Source organism: Bombina bombina, chromosome 5, assembly GCF_027579735.1.
Source record: "Bombina bombina isolate aBomBom1 chromosome 5, aBomBom1.pri, whole genome shotgun sequence".
Classification (NCBI taxonomy): Eukaryota; Metazoa; Chordata; class Amphibia; order Anura; family Bombinatoridae; genus Bombina; species Bombina bombina.
This window is the reverse complement of record NC_069503.1, coordinates 1,061,785,710-1,061,809,454: the sequence shown is the minus strand read 5'-3', so window position 1 is coordinate 1,061,809,454 and position 23,745 is coordinate 1,061,785,710. Positions and strand designations below refer to the sequence as shown.

The 23,745-nt window shown below is 40.7% G+C and overlaps 1 protein-coding gene across 2 annotated transcripts in view; it reads right to left on the bottom strand.

Annotated features, from left to right (window-relative positions):
- Positions 1–23,745, bottom strand: part of NTAQ1 (N-terminal glutamine amidase 1) — a 108,976-nt gene that overhangs the window by 27,671 nt on the left and 57,560 nt on the right. For both annotated transcript variants that reach the window (XM_053715331.1, XM_053715332.1), the window contains exon 4: positions 13,679–13,827. In XM_053715331.1, coding sequence (XP_053571306.1) covers positions 13,679–13,827 — 149 coding nt within the window. The remainder of the gene's footprint in view (positions 1–13,678; positions 13,828–23,745) is intronic.

Sequence of the window (23,745 nt, the reverse complement as noted above, 5' to 3'; positions counted from 1 at the left end):
TATATTATATTTATTAACCCCTAATCTGCCCCCCTCAACGTCGCCGACACCTGCCTGCACTTATTAACCCCTAATCTGCCGAGCGGACCTGAGCGCTACTATAATAAAGTTATTAACCCCTAATCCGCCTCACTAACCCTATCATAAATAGTATTAACCCCTAATCTGCCCTCCCTAACATCGCCGACACCTACCTTCAATTATTAACCCCTAATCTGACGACCAGAGCTCATCGCTACTATAATAAATGGATTAACCCCTAAAGCTAAGTCTAACCCTAACACTAACACCCCCCTAACTTAAATATAATTTACATCTAACGAAATTAATTAACTCTTATTAAATAACTTATTCCTATTTAAAGCTAAATACTTAACTGTAAAATAAATCCTAATATAGCTACAATATAAATTATAATTATATTATAGCTATTTTAGGATTAATATTTATTTTACAGGCAACTTTGTAATTATTTTAACCAGGTACAATAGCTATTAAATAGTTAAGAACTATTTAATAGTTACCTAGTTAAAATAATAACAAATTTACCTGTAAAATAAATCCTAACCTAAGATATAATTAAACCTAGCACTACCCTATCAATAAATTAATTAAATAAACTACCTACAATTACCTACAATTAACCTAACACTACACTATCAATAAATTAATTAAACACAATTCCTACAAATAAATACAATTAAATAAACTAGCTAAAGTACAAAAAATAAAAAAGAACTAAGTTACAAAAAATAAAAAAATATTTACAAACATCAGAAAATTATTACAACAATTTTAAACTAATTACACCTACTCTAAGCCCCCTAATAAAATAACAAAGACCCCCAAAATAAAAAATTCCCTACCCTATTCTAAATTAAAAAAAGTTAAAAGCTCTTTTACCTTACCAGCCCTGAACAGGGCCCTTTGCGGGGCATGCCCCAAGAATTTCAGCTCTTTTGCCTGTAAAAAAAACACATACAATACCCCCCCCAACATTACAACCCACCACCCACATACCCCTAATCTAACCCAAACCCCCCTTAAATAAACCTAACACTAAGCCCCTGAAGATCTTCCTACCTTGTCTTCACCATCCAGGTATCACCGATCCGTCCTGGCTCCAACATCTTCATCCAACCCAAGCGGGGGTTGGCGATCCATCATCCGGTGGCTGAAGAGGTCCAGAAGAGGCTCCAAAGTCTTCCTCCTATCCGGCAAGAAGAGGACATCCGGACCGGCAAACATCTTCTCAAAGCGGCATCTTCGATCTTCTTGCATCCGGTGCGGAGCGGGTCCATCTTGAAGCAGGCGACGCGGATCCATCCTCTTCTTCCGTTGTCTCCCGACGAATGACGGTTCCTTTAAGGGACGTCATCCAAGATGGCGTCCCTTGAATTCCGATTGGCTGATAGGATTCTATCAGCCAATCGGAATTAAGGTAGGAATATTCTGATTGGCTGATGGAATCAGCCAATCAGAATCAAGTTCAATCCGATTGGCTGATCCAATCAGCCAATCAGATTGAGCTCGCATTCTATTGGCTGATCGGAACAGCCAATAGAATGCGAGCTCAATCTGATTGGCTGATTGGATCAGCCAATCGGATTGAACTTGATTCTGATTGGCTGATTCCATCAGCCAATCAGAATATTCCTACCTTAATTCCGATTGGCTGATAGAATCCTATCAGCCAATCGGAATTCAAGGGACGCCATCTTGGATGACGTCCCTTAAAGGAACCGTCATTCGTCGGGAGACAACGGAAGAAGAGGATGGATCCGCGTCGCCTGCTTCAAGATGGACCCGCTCCGCACCGGATGCAAGAAGATCGAAGATGCCGCTTGGAGAAGATGTTTGCCGGTCCGGATGTCCTCTTCTTGCCGGATAGGAGGAAGACTTTGGAGCCTCTTCTGGACCTCTTCAGCCACCGGATGATGGATCGCCAACCACCGCTTGGGTTGGATGAAGATGTTGGAGCCAGGACGGATCGGTGATACCTGGATGGTGAAGACAAGGTAGGAAGATCTTCAGGGGCTTAGTGTTAGGTTTATTTAAGGGGGGTTTGGGTTAGATTAGGGGTATGTGGGTGGTGGGTTGTAATGTTGGGGGGGGGGGTATTGTATGTGTTTTTTTTACAGGCAAAAGAGCTGAAATTCTTGGGGCATGCCCCGCAAAGGGCCCTGTTCAGGGCTGGTAAGGTAAAAGAGCTTTTAACTTTACTAATTTAGAATAGGGTAGGGAATTTTTTATTTTGGGGGTCTTTGTTATTTTATTAGGGGGCTTAGAGTAGGTGTAATTAGTTTAAAATTGTTGTAATAATTTTCTGATGTTTGTAAATATTTTTTTATTTTTTGTAACTTAGTTCTTTTTTATTTTTTGTACTTTAGTTAGTTTATTTAATTGTATTTATTTGTAGGAATTGTGTTTAATTAATTTATTGATAGTGTAGTGTTAGGTTAATTGTAGGTAATTGTAGGTAGTTTATTTAATTAGTTTAATGATAGTATAGTGTTAGGTTTAATTATATCTTAGGTTAGGATTTATTTTACAGGTAAATTTGTTATTATTTTAACTAGGTAACTATTAAATAGTTCTTAACTATTTAATAGCTATTGTACCTGGTTAAAATAATTACAAAGTTGCCTGTAAAATAAATATAAATCCTAAAATAGCTACAATATAATTATTCGTTATATTGTAGCTATATTAGGATTTATTTTAGAGGTAAGTATTTAGCTTTAAATAGGAATAAGTTATTTAATAAGAGTTAATTAATTTCGTTAGATGTAAATTATATTTAAGTTAGGGGGGTGTTAGTGTTAGGGTTAGACTTAGCTTTAGGGGTTAATCCATTTATTATAGTAGCGATGAGCTCCGGTCGTCAGATTAGGGGTTAATAATTGAAGTTAGGTGTCGGCGATGTTAGGGAGCGCAGATTAGGGGTTAATACTATTTATGATAGGGTTAGTGAGGCGGGTTAGGGGTTAATAACTTTATTATAGTAGCGGTGCGGTCCGCTCGGCAGATTAGGGGTTAATAAGTGTAGGCAGGTGTCGGCGACGTTGTGGGGGGCAGATTAGGGGTTAATAAATATAATATAGGGGTCGGCGATGTTAGGGCAGCAGATTAGGGGTACATAGGGATAACGTAGGTTGCGGCGGTTTACGGAGCGGCAGATTAGGGGTTAAAAAAATATGCAGGGGTCAGTGATAGCGGGAGCGGCAGATTAGGGGTTAATAAGTGTAAGGTTAGGGGTATTTAGACTCGGGGTTCATGTTAGAGTGTTAGGTGCAGACGTAGGAAGTGTTTCCCCATAGGAAACAATGGGGCTGCGTTAGGAGCTGAACGCTGCTTTTTTGCAGGTGTTAGGTTTTTTTTCAGCTCAAACAGCCCCATTGTTTCCTATGGGGATATCGTGCACAAGCACGTTTTTGAGGCTGGCCGCGTCCGTAAGCAACTCTGGTATCGAGAGTTGCATTTGCGGTAAAAATGCTCTACGCTCCTTTTTTGGAGCCTAACGCAGCATTTGTTTGAACTCTCTATACCAGAGTTAAATTTATGGTGCGGCCAGAAAAAAGCCCGCGGAGCGTTAACAGCCCATCTACCGCCAAACTCCAAATCTAGGCCTATGTATGCTTGTCAACAATGGACACCAAGGGAACAAAGCAAAAGTAAATTGGAAAATTGTTAAAAATTGCATGTTCTTTCTGAATCATGAAAGTTTAATTTTGACTTCACTATCTCTTTAATGACATTGCTCCTCTAAAAATCTATGAACCCAGAATCAACCCATACTAAGTTTCAAAAAGCTCATTGAATAGAAGATTTTTTTCAAGTGGAATAGATCTGCACAAGGACCTAAGTGTGAGTGAGGGGGCAAGCATTAAAAACTAAATATAATGTTATTGTTTCAGTTAAATAAACTATTTAAATTGTTATTTATCACTTAACGACCAGCGACGTAATCATCACATATACGTTTATCATCAAATTTGCTTTGTTCTCTTGATATTCAAGGTTGAAAGCTAAACCTAGGTAGGCTCGTAAGTTAATTGCTAAAGCCCTGAAGGCAGCCTCTTATCTCAGTGCATTTTGGCATTTTTATAGCTAGACAGCGCTAGTTCATGTGTGCCATAGATAATATTGTGCTCACTCCAGCAGATTTATTTATTAGTCATCACTGATTGGCTAAAATGCAAGTCAATCAAAATAAATGAAATAAGGGGTCTGTCTGCAGAGACTTAGATACAAGGTAATCCCATAGGTAGAAAGTATATTAATATAACTGTGCTGGTTATGCAAAACTGCGGAATGAGTAATAAGTGGATTTTCTATCTTTTTAAACAATAGAAATTCTGGAGTATACTATCCCTTTAAATAAAATCCACCCTGTTATTTATATACATATAACACAGGGAAATCACAAATACTGATATTTTACTTTTGGCTCCAAATGTTTTGGATTATTCTACATATATCTATATACAAAGCTCTTCATTGGCACATTTTGTGCCTGGCTGCTCAATATTCTGGCAGGCTCACAAGTTTCCAATAAATCTTTCAACTGCTTATGTAGCCTATAAACTATCACGATGGAGTTTTTTTATTGAGCAGTATTATTTACAAGCTCTCCAGTACTATTAGGAACACTGGTAAACAATATGCAAATCTGATTTAAAGCTGGGAAGTTTTTTAGAACTTTATGTAGTTTAAAGAAGCACTGACATATTCCACTAAATTTGTTCACTATGCTTGTAAAGTGGTTAGTCGTGACTAGACAGAAAATATCAATATTCCATTACAGTATAGATTTATTATTTGTTTCTACATAAAAAAAAAACTATAAAAAAAACAATACAGGAAGCCTCTCTCAATAGTAATTTTTTTTTTATATATTTACACTTACAGATCTATAAAATTCTTCACACACTAAGAACCATAATAGTAGTGGTCGGTATATATCCTATAACAACTGGAGCAAGTAGAAAGGTATGCAAAGGTGGGTAGTCCCCTACATATACAACCTACCTGCTTGAGTTAGACAACAACCAATTTACAGAAAGGGAAGAGCAAGAGGTTTGACCACAAATTGATCCAGAGGTATAAGCATTCAAGGGATATAAAGGTCAAAATTGAAATGTGCAGTTTTACAATATACTTCAAATAGCAAAAATGCTTCTATTAAAAGCTATTACTGTTTTTCTGGGGCATACTCACATATCCTGTGAGGGCACGTGCACCAGTATTTAAACAGAACATCTGTGCTTTGTATGATACAAATTATGTCACAGAAAAAATGCACACCACTGCCAGATCTTTTGGGCAGGCATGGTATTTGCATTATGATGCACGGCCATCATAGGATATGTGCGTATGTCGCAGAAAAACAGTAATAACTTTTACTAGAAGCATTTTTGTTAAAGGGCCATAATACCCAAATGTTTAAACACTTGAAAGTGATGCAGTATAGCTGTAAAAAGCTGACTAGAAAATATCACCTGAACATCTCTATGTAAAAAAGAAAGATATTTTACCTCAAAAGTTTCTCAGTAGCCACATCCCATTGTAAAGGACTTCTAAGCAACAAATCAGTATGTCTGTCCCGGGACAGCGGAATGAGCGAGCTTACGTGCACTCTCATCATATTTCCCTATTCAGTTTAAGGAAGTTTACTATGAAATCTCATGAGAGTTAAGTCAAATCTCATGAAATCACAGTAAAAGAGTTCATGACCTCAGCACTGTTGATGCTGATTGGCTGCTGTTCATTTCTTCATTTTTTTTTTTTTTTAAATTTACCTGCAGCTGAGCAGCAGTTGAGTATAACTTTTTACACAGAACTTACTCTGCTGAGCTGAGGAGTTTGTGAGGTAAAATATCTTCCTATTTTACATAGAGATGCTCAGGTGATATTTTCCTGTCAGCTTTTTACAGTTATACTGCATCAGTTTCAAGTGATTTAGCATATGAGTATTAATGGAAGTATATTGCAAAAATACTTATATTTCTAAATGAAATGCACATATCAATTTTGACTTTTCTACCCCCTTAATAAAAAAAAATCTATGGAAGTTCTATAAGACATTGAACGTTCAAATTAAGTGAAAATGTTTAACCCTTTGGTTGCTAAGCCATTTCCCACCTGAGTGCTAAGCTGGTGTTGAGCTTTTTTTTTTTTTTTTTTTACTTTTTTTAAATATATTTATTTTTTTACTTTTTTTTCCAGATCCTCAAGACTTATGCCGTTAGAAAGGTACCTTTCCAACAGTGGGTCTTGAGGGTCTGTAGCTGCTTAGATGCCTGAGATACAGGCTTCTAAGCAGCATATCCCGATATCCCTATATTTGTCCTATGTCAATAAAGTTGCGCAGTGACTTCATCACGTCATTGCGCCCGACGTCACCACGTGAAACGTGAAGCTCCGGCGATGCCTCTCACTATTCAGGCCACATCGCCAGGGTGGGAGTAGGTGGGAGCCCCCAGATTGCACTCAAGGTGGGTGAGTGCTAGCGACAGCTCTAAGCCATCGTTAGCACCTGACTGAGAAAATTTGCAACGGCTCAGAGCCGTCGTTAGCACTCAAGGGGTTAAGGAAAAGCATATGGCAGTCTTGTATAATAGTTTTATTACAAGCCTGTAAAGCTGCAACTATTCAAGTGGAATTAAATAGAGCTGCAACAACTAATCTATTATGAAAATAGTTGTCAACTAATCTCATTCGATTAGTTGGTCTGTGCATGACACCAGCTGTTGATGAACTTCTGCATGTGGTATTGTGTTTTATGGTTATGTCTTAGCCTAAAGGACGTCTACAAACATTTACTTTTCACTTTTTCAGGACAGTAAGTTTCTTTTTCAGCTTACAACTACTCCTGGCTTATGTGGGTTAGATCACCTGTGCAACCCGGAAATAATAAGAGACATAATTTGGATTGTTTATATTAAATCAAAGAGCAGCCAACTCACACGGTCTGGCTGTGTGACACATAATTTGCTGTGTTTTCTCACGGTCACTCAGTGATCTACATAAAACACACGGTGTGCTGGGGACCAGTGGGAACAGGTAAGAGGCAGCAGTGAGGAAGAGAATAAAGAGGGACAACCTGAGGAGGACATCAACAGGCAATTTAAAAATTAGTCCAGGCTTACTTTGTTGAGAGGCCCCTTGCAAGGAGGAAAACACTGCATTGGTAAAGAACTAAAAAAAGCTAAATATCCCACCTTGGCAAAATCCTACTTATGGATCCTAGTCCCAATCAACACCATCTAAGCTCCTCTTCTTTGCTGCAGGTAACATAGCTGCAAAAAGAGGGCCAACTTCAGCCAGGAGCATGTTGACCTGTTGACATTTTTGCATTTCAATGCAAAGTTTCTGGAAGAGTGAATAACAGAATGTTATAAACAGTGATCGTCTACCTTATTCTAGTTCTACCTCTTTTCAAACAGTTGTAAAAATATGTTCTGCTGCTCTTCAAAAATTGGACAAACAACTGTGTTGAGGTGAATTTTTAGTTTGAAGTTTATATTTGTAACACTCAGTTTGTGGATTTTATTTTAATATAGGAAAAAATGGTATTGGTTTTTCTTTTAATCCGATTAATGGAAAAAATAATCGACCGATTATGAAATTAATCGTTAGTTGCAGCCCTAGAATGAACTTAGACCAAAAAAAGGAACCAAACATTTTTTGAACATACAAGTCATTGTGATTGCAACGCAAAGCTAATTGGCTAAAGAAACTTTGTAAAAACTTTCAGAATTCCTTAATTTCCAAATACCTGAGCTCTGAAAACATTAAAAGGACATTAAAAACAGAATTTATGCTTACCTGATAAATTACTTTCTCTTACGGTGTATTCAGTCCACGGATTCATCCTTACTTGTGGGATATTCTCAATCCCTACAGGAAGTGGCAAAGAGAGCACACAGCAAAGCTGTCCATATAGCTCCCCTCAGGCTCCGCCCCCCCAGTCATTCGACCGACGGTTAGGAGAAAAAGGAGAACCATAGGGTGCAGTGGTGACTGTAGTTATTTGAAATTAAATTTGAACCTGACTTAAATGTCAGGGCGGGCCGTGGACTGAATACACTGTAAGAGAAAGTAATTTATCACGTAAGCATAAATTCTGTTTTCTCTTACTTGGTGTATTCAGTCCACGGATTCATCCTTACTTGTGGGATACCAATACCAAAGCTTTTAGGACACGGATGAAGGGAGGGAACAAGTCAGGTCACCTAAACGGAAGGCACCACTGCTTGCAAAACCTTTCTCCCAAAAATAGCCTCCGAAGAAGCAAAAGTATCGAATTTATAAAATTTGGCAAAAGTATGCAGTGAAGACCAAGTCGCTGCCTTACAAATCTGTTCAACAGAAGCCTCATTCTTGAAAGCCCATGTGGAAGCCACAGCTCTGGTGGAATGAGCTGTAATTCGTTCGGGAGGCTGCTGTCCAGCAGTCTCATAAGCCAATCGGATTATGCTTTTCAGCCAAAAGGAAAGAGAGGTAGCAGTCGCTTTCTGACCTCTCCTCTTACCAGAATAGACGACAAACAAGGATGATGTTTGTCTGAAATCTTTAGTTGCTTTTAAATAGAATTTTAAAGCACGAACCAAGATTGTGTAAAAGTCGTTCCTTACTAGAAACTGGATTAGGACACAGAGAAGGAACAATAATTTCCTGGTTAATATTCTTATTAAAACCACTTTTGGAAGAAAACCAGGTTTGGTACGCAAAACAACCTTATCTGCATGGAACACCAGATAGGGTGAATCACACTGCAAAGCAGACAATTCAGAAACTCTTCGAGCAGAAGAAATGGCTACTAAAAACAAAACTTTCCAAGATAATAACTTAATATCTATGGAATGTAAAGGTTCAAACGGAACCCCTTGAAGAACTGAAAGAACTAAATTTAGACTCCAAGGAGGAGCCACAGGCTTGTAAACAGGCTTGATTCTAACTAGGGCCTGTGCAAACACCTGAACGTCTGGCACCGCTGCCAGGCGCTTATGTAACAGAATAGACAGAGCAGATATCTGTCCCTTTAAGGAACTAGCTGACAGACCTTTCTCCAATCCTTCTTGGAGAAAAGCTAGTATCCTTGGAATCCTAACCTTACTCCACAAGTAACCCTTGGATTCACACCAACCAAGATATTTCCGCCATATCTTATGGTAAATTTTTCTGGTGACAGGCTTTCTGGCCTGTATCAGAGTGTCTATAACTGATTCAGAGAAACCACGCTTAGCTAGAATTAAGCGTTCAATCTCCAAGCAGTCAGTTGCAGAGAAACTAGATTTGGATGCTTGAAAGGACCTTGAATTAGAAGATCCTGCCTCGATGGCAGTTTCCATGGTGGGACCGATGACATGTCCACTAGGTCTGCATACCAAGTCCTGCGTTGCCATGGAGGCGCTATCAGAATCTTCTCCTGTTTGATTCTGGCTATTAGCCGAGGGAGAAGAGAAAACGGTGGAAAGACATAAGCTAGACTGAATGACCAAGGCGCTATTAAAGCATCTATCAATGCCACCTTGGGATCCCTGGAACTGGATCCGTAAAGGGGAAGTTTGGTGTTCTGACGGGACGCCATCAGATCCAATTCTGGAATGCCCCATAGCTGGGTCAGCTGAACAAAAACCTCCGGGTGGAGTTCCCACTCCCCCGGATGAAAAGTCTGACGACTTAGAAAATCTGCCTCCCAGTTGTCTACCCCTGGGATGTGAATTGCAGATAGATGGCAGGAGTGATCCTCCGCCCATTTGATGATCTTGGATACTTCCTTCATCGCTAGGGAACTCTTTGTTCCACCCTGATGATTGATGTACGCTACAGTCGTGATGTTGTCCGACTGAAATCTGATGAATTTGGCCTCCGCTAGTTGAGGCCATGCCTGGAGCGTGTTGAATATCGCTCTCAGCTCCAAAATGTTTATCGGGAGAAGAGATTCTTCCCGAGACCATAGACCCTGAGCCTTCAGGGAGTTCCAGACCGCACCCCAGCCTAACAGACTGGCATCGGTCGTGACAATGATCCACTCCGGTCTGCGGAAACTCATCCCATGAGACAGGTGATCTTGAGACAACCACCAGAGAAGAGAGTCTCTGGTTTTCTGGTCCATTAGTATTTGAGGAGATAAATCTGCGTAATCCCCATTCCACTGCTTGAGCATGCACAGTTGCAGTGGTCTGAGATGAATTCGGGCAAAAGGGACTACGTCCATTGCCGCCACCATTAAACCAATTACCTCCATGCACTGAGCCACAGAAGGCCGAGGAATGGAATGAAGAGCTTGGCAGGTGTTCAACAGTTTGGACTTCCTGACCTCTGTCAGAAAGATTTTCATTTCTACAGAGTCTATTAGTGTTCCCAGGAAGGGAACCCTTGTAAGTGGGGACAGAGAACTTTTTTCTACGTTCACTTTCCACCCGTGAGACCTTAGAAAGGCCAGAACAATGTCCGTATGAGCCTTGGCTCTGTGGAAAGACGACGCCTGTATTAATATGTCATCTAGGTAAGGTGCTACTGCAATGCCCCGCGGTCTTAGCACCACCAGAAGGGACCCTAGCACCTTTGTGAAAATTCTGGGAGCGGTGGCCAACCCAAAAGGAAGGGCCACGAACTGGTAATGTTTGTCCAGAAAGGCGAACCTTAGGAACTGATGGTGATCTTTGTGGATAGGAATATGTAGGTATGCATCCTTTAGATCCACGGTAGTCATATATTGGCCTTCCTGGATCATCGGCAAGATTGTCCGAATGGTTTCCATCTTGAAAGACGGAACTCTGAGGAATTTGTTTAGAATCTTTAGATCCAGGATTGACCTGAAAGTTCCCTCCTTTTTGGGAACTACGAACAGGTTTGAGTAAAAGCCCAGTCCTTGTTCTGCAATTGGAACTGGGTGTATTACTCCCATTTTTAGGAGATCTTCTACACATCGTAAGAACGCCTGTTTCTTTGTTTGGTCTGAAGACAAACGAGAAATGTGGAACCTTCCCCTTGGGGGAGAATCCTTGAATTCTAGAAGGTACCCCTGAGTAACTATTTCTAATGCCCAGGGATCCGGAACGTCTCTTGCCCAAGCCTGAGCAAAGAGAGAAAGTCTGCCCCCTACTAGATCCAGTCCCGGATCGGGGGCTACCCCTTCATGCTGTCTTGGTAGCAGGAGCAGGCTTCTTGGCCTGTTTACCCTTATTCCAGCCCTGCAAGAGTTTCCAGGTTGCTTTGGGCTGGGAAGCGTTATCTTGCTTTGCGACAGCAGAGGTTGCAGCAGGTCCGCTCCTGAAGTTGCGAAAGGAGCGAAAATTAGCCTTGTTTTTAGCCTTAAACGGCCTATCTTGTGGAAGGGCATGACCCTTGCCCCCAGTGATATCTGAAATAATTTATCTCAGCTCTGGGCCGAAAAGGGTCTTCCCCTTGAAGGGAATATTTAACAGTTTTGTTTTGGACGACACATCCGCCGACCATGACTTGAGCCAAAGCGCTCTTCGCGCCATGATGGCAAAACCTTAGTTTTTCGCCGCTAGTTTAGCTAACTGGAGAGCGACATCAGTGATAAAACTGAGCTATCGCGCTTTCTTGGAAAAACTGGCAGTTTGGATAAAAATGCTGCAAGGGAATTATCCATTACTGCTGCTAATTGTTGTAAAGTAATAGGGGCCAATGCGCTAGAGGTACTAGGCATCGCTTGTGCGGGCGTAACTGGTGTCGACACATGGGGAGAGGAAGAAGGACTATCCTCATTACCCTCTGTTAAAGAATCATCTTGGGCTACATTTTTAAGTGTCACTGGGTGGTCTTTAAAATGCTTAGATGTTTTAGCACACTTTACACATAAATGCAATGGGGGTACCGCCATGGCTTTTAAACATAAAGAACAAGGTCTATCTGAAGTCTCAGACATGTTTGACAGACTTATACAGCACTACAATACAGAAAAAATCACTTTTTGAAAAAACTTTACTGTGTCTTTAAATAATAAAAAGCACACACTTTTTTTCCAAATCACCAAAAAACATCCGATCTTTATGAAAATTTCACCACATGATCCTAATGCTTTGAAATGATTGCACGCACATTTTCAAATCAATTAACCCCTTATTGACCAAACCGGAGCAGTAAATTGCAGTAAACAACCGGTTTAACACACTACAGCATGGTGCCACAGTCTTTGCTGTGGCCCTACCTTCCCTTAGGGTTATTTGTAGCAGAAATATAAGCCTCCTTGATGTCCCCCTGTACTCTCAGGACTCTACACGTGAAGCTGCATGAAGCTGTCTTGAAAAACAACTGCACAACTGAGGCGCGAAAATGAGGCCCCCTCCCTCTTCAGTCCAGAGTTATGGGGCCTTCCTGAGTTAGACTAGGCGTCTGATAATATGCCAGGCGTAATAAAACCCCAAAAGTGTTTACAACATTTCAAACACTTAAATAAATATAAGATTCCATTAATAAAATAATCAATTTAGCCCATCACAGTGTCTACCAGTATTTAAGCCCTTAACTGAAGCCATCCTTCTATACTGCGTCTCAGAAAATGGCTTACCTTCCCTCATGGGGATTTTTGTCAGTCTTCTAGCATTACCAGGCCTTGTTAGAAATAAATGACTGAGCATACCTTAAGCAGTTAAGCCTGCAAACTGTTCCCCCCAACTGAAGTTCTCCGGTACTCAACAGTCCTGTGTGGGAACAGCAATGGATTTTAGTTACAACATGCTAAAATCTTTTTCCTCTCAGCAGAAATCTTCATCACTTTCTGCCTCAGAGTAAATAGTACAAACCGGCACTATTTTAAAATAACAAACTCTTGATTGAAGAAATAAAACTACAAATCTAACACCACAAACTCTTTACCCTCCCGTGGAGATGCTACTTGTTAGAGCGGCAAAGAGAATGACTGGGGGGCGGAGCCTGAGGGGAGCTATATGGACAGCTTTGCTGTGTGCTCTCTTTGCCACTTCCTGTAGGGATTGAGAATATCCCACAAGTAAGGATGAATCCGTGGACTCAATACACCAAGTAAGAGAAACAAACATTTTTTCAGAGCATGTGATTTTAAACTTCATAATTTATTTATATTATCTAATTTGCTTAAGCATACTTAGGTAGGCTCAGGGTCAGCAACTAGGAACGCCCGATTGGTGGCTGCACATATACCCCTCTTGTTACTGGTTTACCTTATGTGTTCAGCTATCTCCCAATAGCGCATTGATGCTGTTTCAACAAAGGATACCAAGAGTATGAAGCAAATTTGATAATAGAAGTAAATTGGATAGTTGCTTAAAACATGCTCTATCTGAATCTTAAAAGAAAAAATATGGGTTTCATATCTCTTTAAGCTCATGTAGAGGAGTTTCTAGTTCTTTGCTGGGTTATTTTTGTAAATGGGAGCTGGGCATGTGTTATGTGGATTTAGGGAGGAAAGAATAGTATGCACAACAAGTGTGAGCCACTCTCCTATATAGAAACATACGTAAATTTTGCCTCTTTATCAAACTTCATATCTCAAAAAACCTGCAAAGAATCTCGGCCTGTGCCTTACATTAGGATATTGTAAGGATGATGTACATCTACGAATATGGTAATATAAAAAAATATCCAGTTTTAATTTGTGCTGTTTTTATCTCTGGACGATTAGATAGATACTATAATAGAATAATTTATTTACAGTGCTCACCTTCTAAAGTTAACATGGATATTGCGATCAGATTTGAGAGCTTCTCGTACGTATATATCGCAAGAACATGGAAAAGGTAGCATTGTGTCTAGATCATAAATAAAATTCTGCTTCCCACTGGAGATGTGTAGTAATAACACATGATAATCCTGGAAGGAAACAAACAAACATGCAAAGCAATTATAATTCATATTACATGGAGATGTACGTATTCCCCAGCATATAAAACACTTTTTATGGCACCATGTTGCCAAAGACAACATAGAGGTAGGTCCTAGGTATCCCGAATCCCGCAACCCTTTCCTTCTCACAGCTTCACAATTTTAGACAATTATTCTGTACCACTTGAGATGACCATCTTACAGTCGCAATTACAGATCTATCACTAGCAGGCACCAACTGTGATAGCATTTAAAACAATTTGGCTTACATTAAAGGGACAGTCTACTTACAGGTTTAAAAAGATAGACAACGCCTTTTTTACCCATTCCCAAGCTTTGCACAACCAACATTGTTATATTAATATACTTTATAACCTTTAAAACTCTAAATTTCTGCCTGTTTCTACGCTTCCTACAGGTTGCTAGTTCCTATGTGCCATATAGATAACATTGTGCCAACTACCGTAGAGTTATTCATAAGTCAGCACTAATCAGCTAAAGTGCAAGTCTGTAAATAGCACTGAGATAAGGGGGTAGTCTGCAGAGGTTTAGATAGAAGGTAATCACAGAGGTAAAAAGTATATAAAAAGGGACAGTAAACACCAAAATTGTATTGTTTAAAAAGATAGATAATCCCTTTATTTACCATTCCCCAGTTTTGGATAACCAACACTGTTATAGAAATATACTTTTTACCTCTGTAATTACCTTGTATCTAAGCTTCGCTGACTGCCTCCTTATCTCAGATCTTTTGACAGACTTGCATTTCAGGCAATTAGTGCTGACTCTTTATATGAAACACATCAACTAACGCTCTCTAGCTGTGAAACACTGTCAAATACATTCAGATAAGAGGTGGCCTTTAAGGGCATAGACATTAGCATATGAGCCTAGCTAGGTTTAGATTTCAAATAAGAATACCAAGAGAACAAAGCAAATTTGATGATAAAAGTAATTTAGAAAGTTGTTTAAAATTACATGAAAGTTTAATTTGGACTTTACTATCCCTTTAACCCCTTAGCAACCAAGGACGTGCCAGGCACGGCCTACAAAAAGTGTCAGTTTAAGACCAACGACGTGCCTGGCACGTCCTCTGGGGTTTCAAGCGTTGAAGTGATTGTGATAGCTTCCAGGGTATTGCAGTGATGCCTCAATATTGAGGCATCCTGCAATACCTTTTTTAAGCACACCGATGCAGAGAGGGCCACTCTGTGGCCCTCCCTGCTTCGGCCAGCGATGGGTGGGAGGGATACAAGGGAGGCGGGTGGGCGGCCCATCGCTGGAGCAGTTCCTCATGCGCACACTACAAATTCATATGTTTCTTAAGTATAAAGGAAGGAGGGAGAAGGAAGAAGGGAGAGGGAGGGGGGAATAAATCTTGTGATAGGGATCTGGGAGGGGGAGGCTATTGAGGGGGGGTAGCTACACTACAGAAAAAGGGCAAAAAAATAAATAAAACCCACATTTTGTAAACAAACTGGGTAATGGCAGACAGCTGCCAGTACCCAAGATGGCGGCAAATAGGTAGGGGAGGGAGGGTTAGAGAGCTGTTTGGGGGGGGGATCAGGGAGGTTGGGGGGATTCAACACTATAGAATATATATTAAAAAAAAAAAAGTTTTATTAAGATGGCGGTGACAATTGTGAGGTGGGGGAGGGAAGAGAGGGATCAGGGGGTGGGATGTGTCAGGTTGGGGGCTGATCTCTACACTAAAGCTAAAATTAACCCTACAAGCTACCTAATTCACCCCTTCACTACTGGGCATAATACAAGTGTGGTGCACAGCGGCATTTAGCGGCCTTCTAATGACCAAAAATTAATTCCAAAGCCATATATGTCTTCTATTTCTGAACAAAGGGGATCCCAGAGAAGCATTTACAACCATTTGTGACGAAATTGCACAAGCTGTTTGTAAATAATTTTGTTGAGAAACCTAAAGTTAGTGAAAAAGTGAACAATTTTTTTATTAGATCGCTTTTGGCGGTGAAATGGTGGCATGAAATATACCAAAATGGGTTTAGATCAATACTTTGGGTTGTCTACTACACTACAGCTAAAATTAACCCTACAAGCTACCTAATTAACCCCTTTACTGCTGGGCATAATACAAGTGTAGTGCGCAGCAGCATTTAGTGGCCTTCTAATTACCAAAATGTAATTCCAAAGCCATAAATGTCTGCTATTTCATAAGAAAGGGGATCACTGAGAAGCATTTACAACCATTTGTGCCATAATTGCACAAGGTGTTTTTTTAAATAATTTCAGTGAGAGACCTAAAGTTTGTGAAAAAGTTAACAATTTTTTTTATTTGATCACATTTAACGGTGAAATGGTGGCATGAAATATACCAAAATGGGCCTAGATCAATACTTTCGGTTGTCTACTAAAAACATAATTTATGCTTACCTGATAAATTTATTTCTCTTGTAGTGTGTTCAGTCCACGGGTCATCCATTACTTATGGGATATATTCTCCTTCCCAACAGGAAGTTGCAAGAGGATCACCCAAGCAGAGCTGCTATATAGCTCCTCCCCTCACATGTCATATCCAGTCATTCGACCGAAACAAGACGAGAAAGGAGAAACTATAGGGTGCAGTGGTGACTGGAGTTATAATGTAAAATTTAGAACCTGCCTCAAAAAGACAGGGCGGGCCGTGGACTGAACACACTACAAGAGAAATAAATTTATCAGGTAAGCATAAATTATGTTTTCTCTTGTTAAGTGTGTTCAGTCCACGGGTCATCCATTACTTATGGGATACCAATACCAAAGCTAAAGTACACGGATGAAGGGAGGGACAAGGCAGGAACATTAAACAGAAGGAACCACTGCCTGTAGAACCTTTCTCCCAAAAACAGCCTCCGAAGAAGCAAAAGTGTCAAATTTGGAAAATTTGGAAAAAGTATGAAGTGAAGACCAAGTTGCAGCCTTGCAAATCTGTTCAACAGAGGCCTCATTTTTAAAGGCCCAAGTGGAAGCCACAGCTCTAGTGGAATGAGCTGTAATTCTTTCAGGAGGCTGCTGTCCAGCAGTCTCATAGGCTAAACGTATTATGCTACGAAGCCAAAAAGAGAGAGAGGTAGCCGAAGCCTTTTGACCTCTCCTCTGTCCAGAGTAAACGACAAACATGGAAGAAGTTTGTCGAAAATCTTTAGTTGCCTGTAAGTAGAACTTCAGGGCACGGACCACGTCTAGATTATGCAAAAGACGTTCCTTCTTTGAAGAAGGATTAGGACACAATGATGGAACAACAATCTCTTGATTGATATTCCTGTTAGAAACAACCTTAGGCAAAAATCCAGGTTTAGTACGCAGGACTACCTTGTCTGAATGAAAGATCAGATAAGGAGAATCACAATGTAAGGCAGATAACTCCGAGACTCTTCGAGCCGAGGAAATAGCCATCAAAAACAGAACTTTCCAAGATAAAAGCTTAATATCAATGGAATGAAGGGGTTCAAACGGAACACCCTGAAGAACTTTAAGAACCAAGTTTAAGCTCCACGGAGGAGCAACAGCCTTAAACACAGGCTTAATCCTAGCCAAAGCCTGACAAAAAGCCTGGACGTCTGGATTCCCTGCCAGATGCTTGTGTAAAAGAATAGACAGAGCAGAAATCTGTCCCTTTAGTGAACTAGCGGATAAGCCCTTTTCTAAACCCTCTTGTAGAAAAGCCAATATCCTAGGAATCCTAACCTTACTCCATGAGTAACTCTTGGATTCACACCAGTATAAATATTTACGCCATATCTTATGGTACATTTTTCTGGTAACAGGTTTCCGAGCCTGTATCAATATATCAATAACCGAATCCGAAAACCCACGCTTTGATAGAATCAAGCGTTCAATCTCCAAGCAGTCAGCCTCAGAGAAATTAGGTTTGGATGGTTGAAAGGACCCTGAATTAGAAGGTCCTGCCTCAGAGGTAGAGACCATGGTGGACAGAACGACATGTCCACTAGGTTTGCATACCAGGTCCTGCGTGGCCACGCAGGCGCTATCAGAATCACTGATGCTCTCTCCTGTTTGATCCTGGCAATCAGTCGAGGTAGCAACGGAAAAGGTGGAAACACATAAGCTATGTTGAAAACCCAAGGGGCTGCAAGTGCATCTACCAGCACCGCTCCCGGGTCCCTGGACCTGGATCCGTAACGAGGAAGCTTGGCGTTCTGGCGAGATGCCATAAGATCCAGATCCGGTTTGCCCCAACGACAAATCAGTTGAGCAAATACATCCGGGTGTAGTTCCCACTCCCCCGGATGAAAAGTCTGGCGACTTAGAAAATCCGCTTCCCAGTTCTCCACACCTGGGATGTAGATCGCTGACAGGTGGCAAGAGTGTGACTCTGCCCAGCGAATTATCTTCGAGACTTCCAACATCGCTAGGGAACTCCTGGTTCCCCCTTGATGATTGATGTAAGCCACAGTCGTGATGTTGTCCGACTGAAACCTGAGGAACCTCAGTGTTGCTAACTGAGTCCAAGCTAGAAGAGCATTGAATATTGCTCTTAATTCTAGAATGTTGATTGGTAGGAGTTTCTCCTCCTGAGTCCACGATCCCTGAGCCTTCAGGGAGTTCCAGACTGCACCCCAGCCTAGAAGGCTGGCATCTGTTGTTACAATCGTCCAATCTGGTCTGCGAAAGGTCATTCCTTCGGACAGATGAACCCGTGACAACCACCAGAGAAGAGAATCTCTGGTCTCCTGGTCCAGATTTAGCAAAGGGGACAGATCTGAGTAATCCCCGTTCCACTGACTTAGCATGCATAGTTGCAGCGGTCTGAGATGCAGGCGCGCAAATGGCACTATGTCCATTGCCGCGACCATCAAGCCGATTACTTCCATACACTGAGCTACTGATGGGCTTGGAATGGAGTGAAGGGCACGGCAAGCATTGAGAATCTTTGATAACCTGGACTCCGTCAGGTAAATATTCATCTCTACAGAATCTATAAGAGTCCCTAGAAAAGGAACCCTTGTGAGCGGTAACAGAGAACTCTTTTCCACGTTCACTTTCCACCCATGCGACCTCAGAAATGCTAGAACTATCTCTGTATGAGACTTTGCATTTTGAAAACTTGACGCTTGAATCAGAATGTCGTCTAGGTACGGAGCCACCGCTATGCCTCGTGGTCTTAGTACCGCCAGAAGTGAGCCCAGAACCTTTGTAAAAATTCTCGGGGCCGTAGCTAACCCGAAGGGAAGAGCTACAAACTGGTAATGCCTGTCTAGAAAGGCAAATCTTAGGTACCGATAATGATCTTTGTGAATCGGTATGTGAAGGTAGGCATCCTTTAAGTCCACTGTGGTCATATATTGACCCTCTTGGATCATGGGCAGGATGGTCCGAATGGTTTCCATCTTGAACGATGGAACCCTTAGGAATTTGTTTAAGATTTTTAAGTCTAAGATTGGTCTGAAGGTTCCCTCTTTTTTGGGAACCACAAATAGATTTGAGTAAAACCCTTGTCCTCGTTCCGTTCGCGGAACTGGGTGGATCACTCCCATCACTAAGAGGTCTTGTACACATTGTAGAAATGCCTCTTTCTTTACTAGGTTTGTTGATAACCTTGACAGATGAAACCTCCCTTGTGGAGGAGAAGTTTTGAAATCCAGAAGGTATCCCTGAGATATAATCTCCAACGTCCAGGGATCCTGTACATCTCTTGCCCAGGCCTGGGCGAAGAGAGAAAGTCTGCCCCCCACTAGATCCGTCTCCGGAGAGGGGGCCCTGTCTTCATGCTGTCTTAGGGGCGGAAGTAGGCTTTCTGGCCTGCTTGCCCTTGTTCCATGACTGGTTGCCTTTCCAACCCTGTCTGTAACGAGCAGTAGTTCCTTCCTGTTTTGGAGCGGAGGAAGTGGATGCTGCTCCTGCCTTGAAGTTACGAAAGGCACGAAAATTAGACTGTTTGGCCTTTGATTTGGCCCTGTCCTGAGGAAGGGTGTGGCCCTTACCTCCCGTAATGTCAGCAATAATTTCCTTCAAGCCGGGCCCGAATAAGGTCTGCCCTTTGAAAGGAATGTTAAGTAGTTTAGACTTAGAAGTTACATCTGCTGACCAGGATTTAAGCCATAGCGCCCTGCGCACCTGTATGGCGAATCCGGAATTTTTAGCCGTAAGTTTGGTTAAATGCACTACGGCATCCGAAACAAACGCATTAGCCAGTTTAAGTGTTCTAACTTTGCTCAAAGTCTCATCCAATGGTGCTGTGCGAATCGCCTCTTCCAGAGACTCAAACCAGAATGCCGCTGCAGCCGTGACAGGCGCAATGCATGCAAGAGGCTGCAAAATAAAACCTTGTTGAACAAACATTTTCTTAAGTTAACCCTCTAATTTTTTATCCATTGGATCTGAGAAAGCACAGCTATCCTCCACCGGGATAGTGGTACGCTTGGCTAAAATAGAAACTGCTCCCTCCACCTTAGGGACCGTCTGCCATAAGTCTCGTGTGGTGGCGTCTATAGGGAACATTTTTCTAAATATCGGAGGAGGGGAAAAGGGCACACCGGGTGCCCTTACTAATAATTTCTGTAAGCCTTTTTGGTATAGGAAAAACGTCAGTACACACAGGTACCACATAGTATCTATCCAACCTACATAATTTCTCTGGGATTGCCACCGTGTCGCAATCATTCAGAGCCGCTAACACCTCCCCTAGTAACACGCGGAGGTTCTCAAGCTTAAATTAAAAATTTGAAATTTCTGAATCCGGTCTCCCCGGATCAGAACCGTCACCGACAGAATGAAGCTCACCGTCCTCATGTTCTGCAAATTGTGACGCAGTATCAGACATGGCTCTCGTGTCATCAGCGCGCTCTGTCCTTAACCCAGAGCTATCGCGCTTGCCTCTTAATTCGGGCATATTGTATAATACTTCTTTCATAACATTAGCCATATCATGTAAAGTGATTTGTAAGGGCCTTGATGTACTTGGCGCCTCAATCCTACGCACCTCCCGAGCGGGAGACGCAGGTACTGACAAGTGAGGAGAGTTAGACGGCATAACTTCCCCCTCGTTGTCTGGTGATAATTTCTTTATCGGTACAGATTGACTTTTATTCAAAGTAATATCAATACAATTGGTACACATATTTCTATTGGGCTCCACATCGGCTTTTGAACATAATGAACAAGCAGATTCCTCTGTATCAGACATGTTTAAACAGACTAGCAATGAAGCTAGCAAGCTTGGAAATCACTTTCAATAAGTTTACAAGCAATATAAAAAACGCTGCAGCGCTTTTAAAAAACACAGTTGAATAACAAAGAAAACTAATTCAGTTATAGTCAACAATTCTTAACGAGAAATGTATTAATTAGCAGAGGATTGCACCCATTAGCAAAAGGATGATTAACCCCTCAATACCCAAAAACGGATATCAAATTAAGATTTAACGCTTTTATCACAGTCAAACACACTGTCACAGATCTGCTGTGACTGATTACCTCCCTCAAAAACGAATTTTGAAGACCCCTGAGCTCTCTAGAGACGTCCTGGATCAAGGAGGAAGAAAACAGGAAAACTGTGCTAGAATTTTAACTGCGCAACAAGGCGCTAAAACAAGGTCCCTCCCACTTATATTACAACAGTGGGAGACCTGATATAACGGTTTCTATGCAGAAAATACGTTAGCCATGTGGAAAAAAATCATGCCCAAAAAGATTTATCACCAAAGTACCTCACAAAACGAATAACATGCCAGTAAACGTTTTAAAAACAACATTTTGAATGTCATGCAAAGTTATCACTAAGCCTGCTACCAGTCGCTTCCACTGCAGATAAGGCGTAAACATTATTTCAGTATTGACAGTATTTTCTCAGTCAAATTCTAGTCCCTAGAAAATAACTCAACTGCGCATACATTTATCAGCCTGATACCAGTCGCTACTACTGCATTTAAGGCTGTACTTACATCATATGGGTAACAGCAGTATTTTCTTAGTCAATTCCATTCCCAGAAAATAATGTACTGCACATACCTCATTTGCGGGGGACCCCGCATGCTATTCCCCTCTTTCTGAAGTTACCCTACTCCTCAGAATGTCGATAACAGCCAGCGGATCTTAGTTACGCCTGCTAAGATCATAGAAAACGCAGGCAGTTTCTTCTTCCAAATACTGCCTGAGATAGAAAAACAGCACACTCCGGTGCCATTTAAAATAACAAACTTTTGATTGAAGAATAATTAAGTAAAAACTTCAGCTCCTCTCGCGACCTCCTTCTTTGTTGAGGGTTGCAAGAGAATGACTGGATATGACATGTGAGGGGAGGAGCTATATAGCAGCTCTGCTTGGGTGATCCTCTTGCAACTTCCTGTTGGGAAGGAGAATATATCCCATAAGTAATGGATGACCCGTGGACTGAACACACTTAACAAGAGAAAATATATATACATGTGAAGGGTTATTCAGGGATTCCTGACAGATATCAGTGTTACAATGTAACTATTGCTTATTTTGAAGAAAGGAAAATAAAATGGTTTGGAAATAGCAAAGTGCTACTTGTATTTATTGCCCTATAACTTGCAAAAAAAGCAAAGAACATGTTAACATTGGGTATTTCTAAACTCAAGAGAAAATTTAGAAACTATTTAGCATGGTTGTTTTTTTGGTGGTTGTAGATGTATAACAGATTTTGGGGGTCAAAGTTAGAAAAATTGTGGGGTTTTTTTCCATTTATTCATCATATTTTAAAACATTTGTATAGTAAATTATATGATATGATGAAAATAATAGTATCTTTAGAAAGTCCATTTAATGGCAAGAAAAATTGTTTAGAATATGTGTGGGTAAAGTAAATGAGTAAGAGGAAAATTACAGCTAAACACAAACACAGCAGAAATGTAAAAATAGCCCTGGTCCTTAACGGTAAGAAAATTGAAAAATGGTCTGGTCACAAAGGGTTAATATAACAGTGTTGGTTATGGAAAACTGGAATAGTAAATAAAGGGATTATTTTTTTTTGTATTTTTTTTTTTTAAACTATACATATTATTATTTTTTTTTTTTAACAATACACATTTTGGAGTAGACTGTCCCTTTATTGCTACACGCTAATGCAGCTGTTCCGTCTTGCATTCTTATGATTTGGGCCTTGCTATTGTAAGAGTGCTTTGAGCACAGCATATAACATTTTGGCGCACTGAAAATACAGCTGGTTTTTTCTAACCACCTGATTATTTCAAGCATGGGTCCATGTAATTGGCTATAGGCCCTAAATTATTATTATATTTTTATATACATGATGTGTTAATAAATAACGGTTCTATCTGACTATACCTTGGTTAATCTATAATTGATCCAGTAGGGTGGTTGCAAACAGCCCTGGCAACAAAGGGGTTATATATACTGCTTTAAAATTAAACAGCCACATTAAAAGAACATTTTTAAATTTGATTTAAAACTATGATCTGTCTCTGTATGATGGAAATAAATGTTATAGGCATTACATTTGTTCATAGTCCAACCCAATGATAGACAAATTATAATTATTATAACCCACCTAATTTCTAATTACAAAAAAGTCACTGGATATTCATTTCCATGGTTTATACCTATAATGTGTTACACTCGCCTAGTTCTACCATTTATTTTGATTCATGTAATTTTCAGAGAAACTCTTATCTATGAGCCCTGACATTTATCATTATAGAAAACAAAATTAGGCTAATGGTTAATGCCAGTTAATTGACAGTTTTACGGTCAAGAACCTCTTATTTAAATGGTGGGACCCCACTCTTTTAAATGATGGTCTTATGATATATTTCCAAAAGACTAATAAAAGACTGACAAATACCTGGCAGCCGGAGAGGCACAGGGCTATTCATTTGAAAGGACAGGGCACTGTAAAAGCCACCTAGTAGACAGGTGATTGATATTTCTACAGCAATCACCTGCAAATTA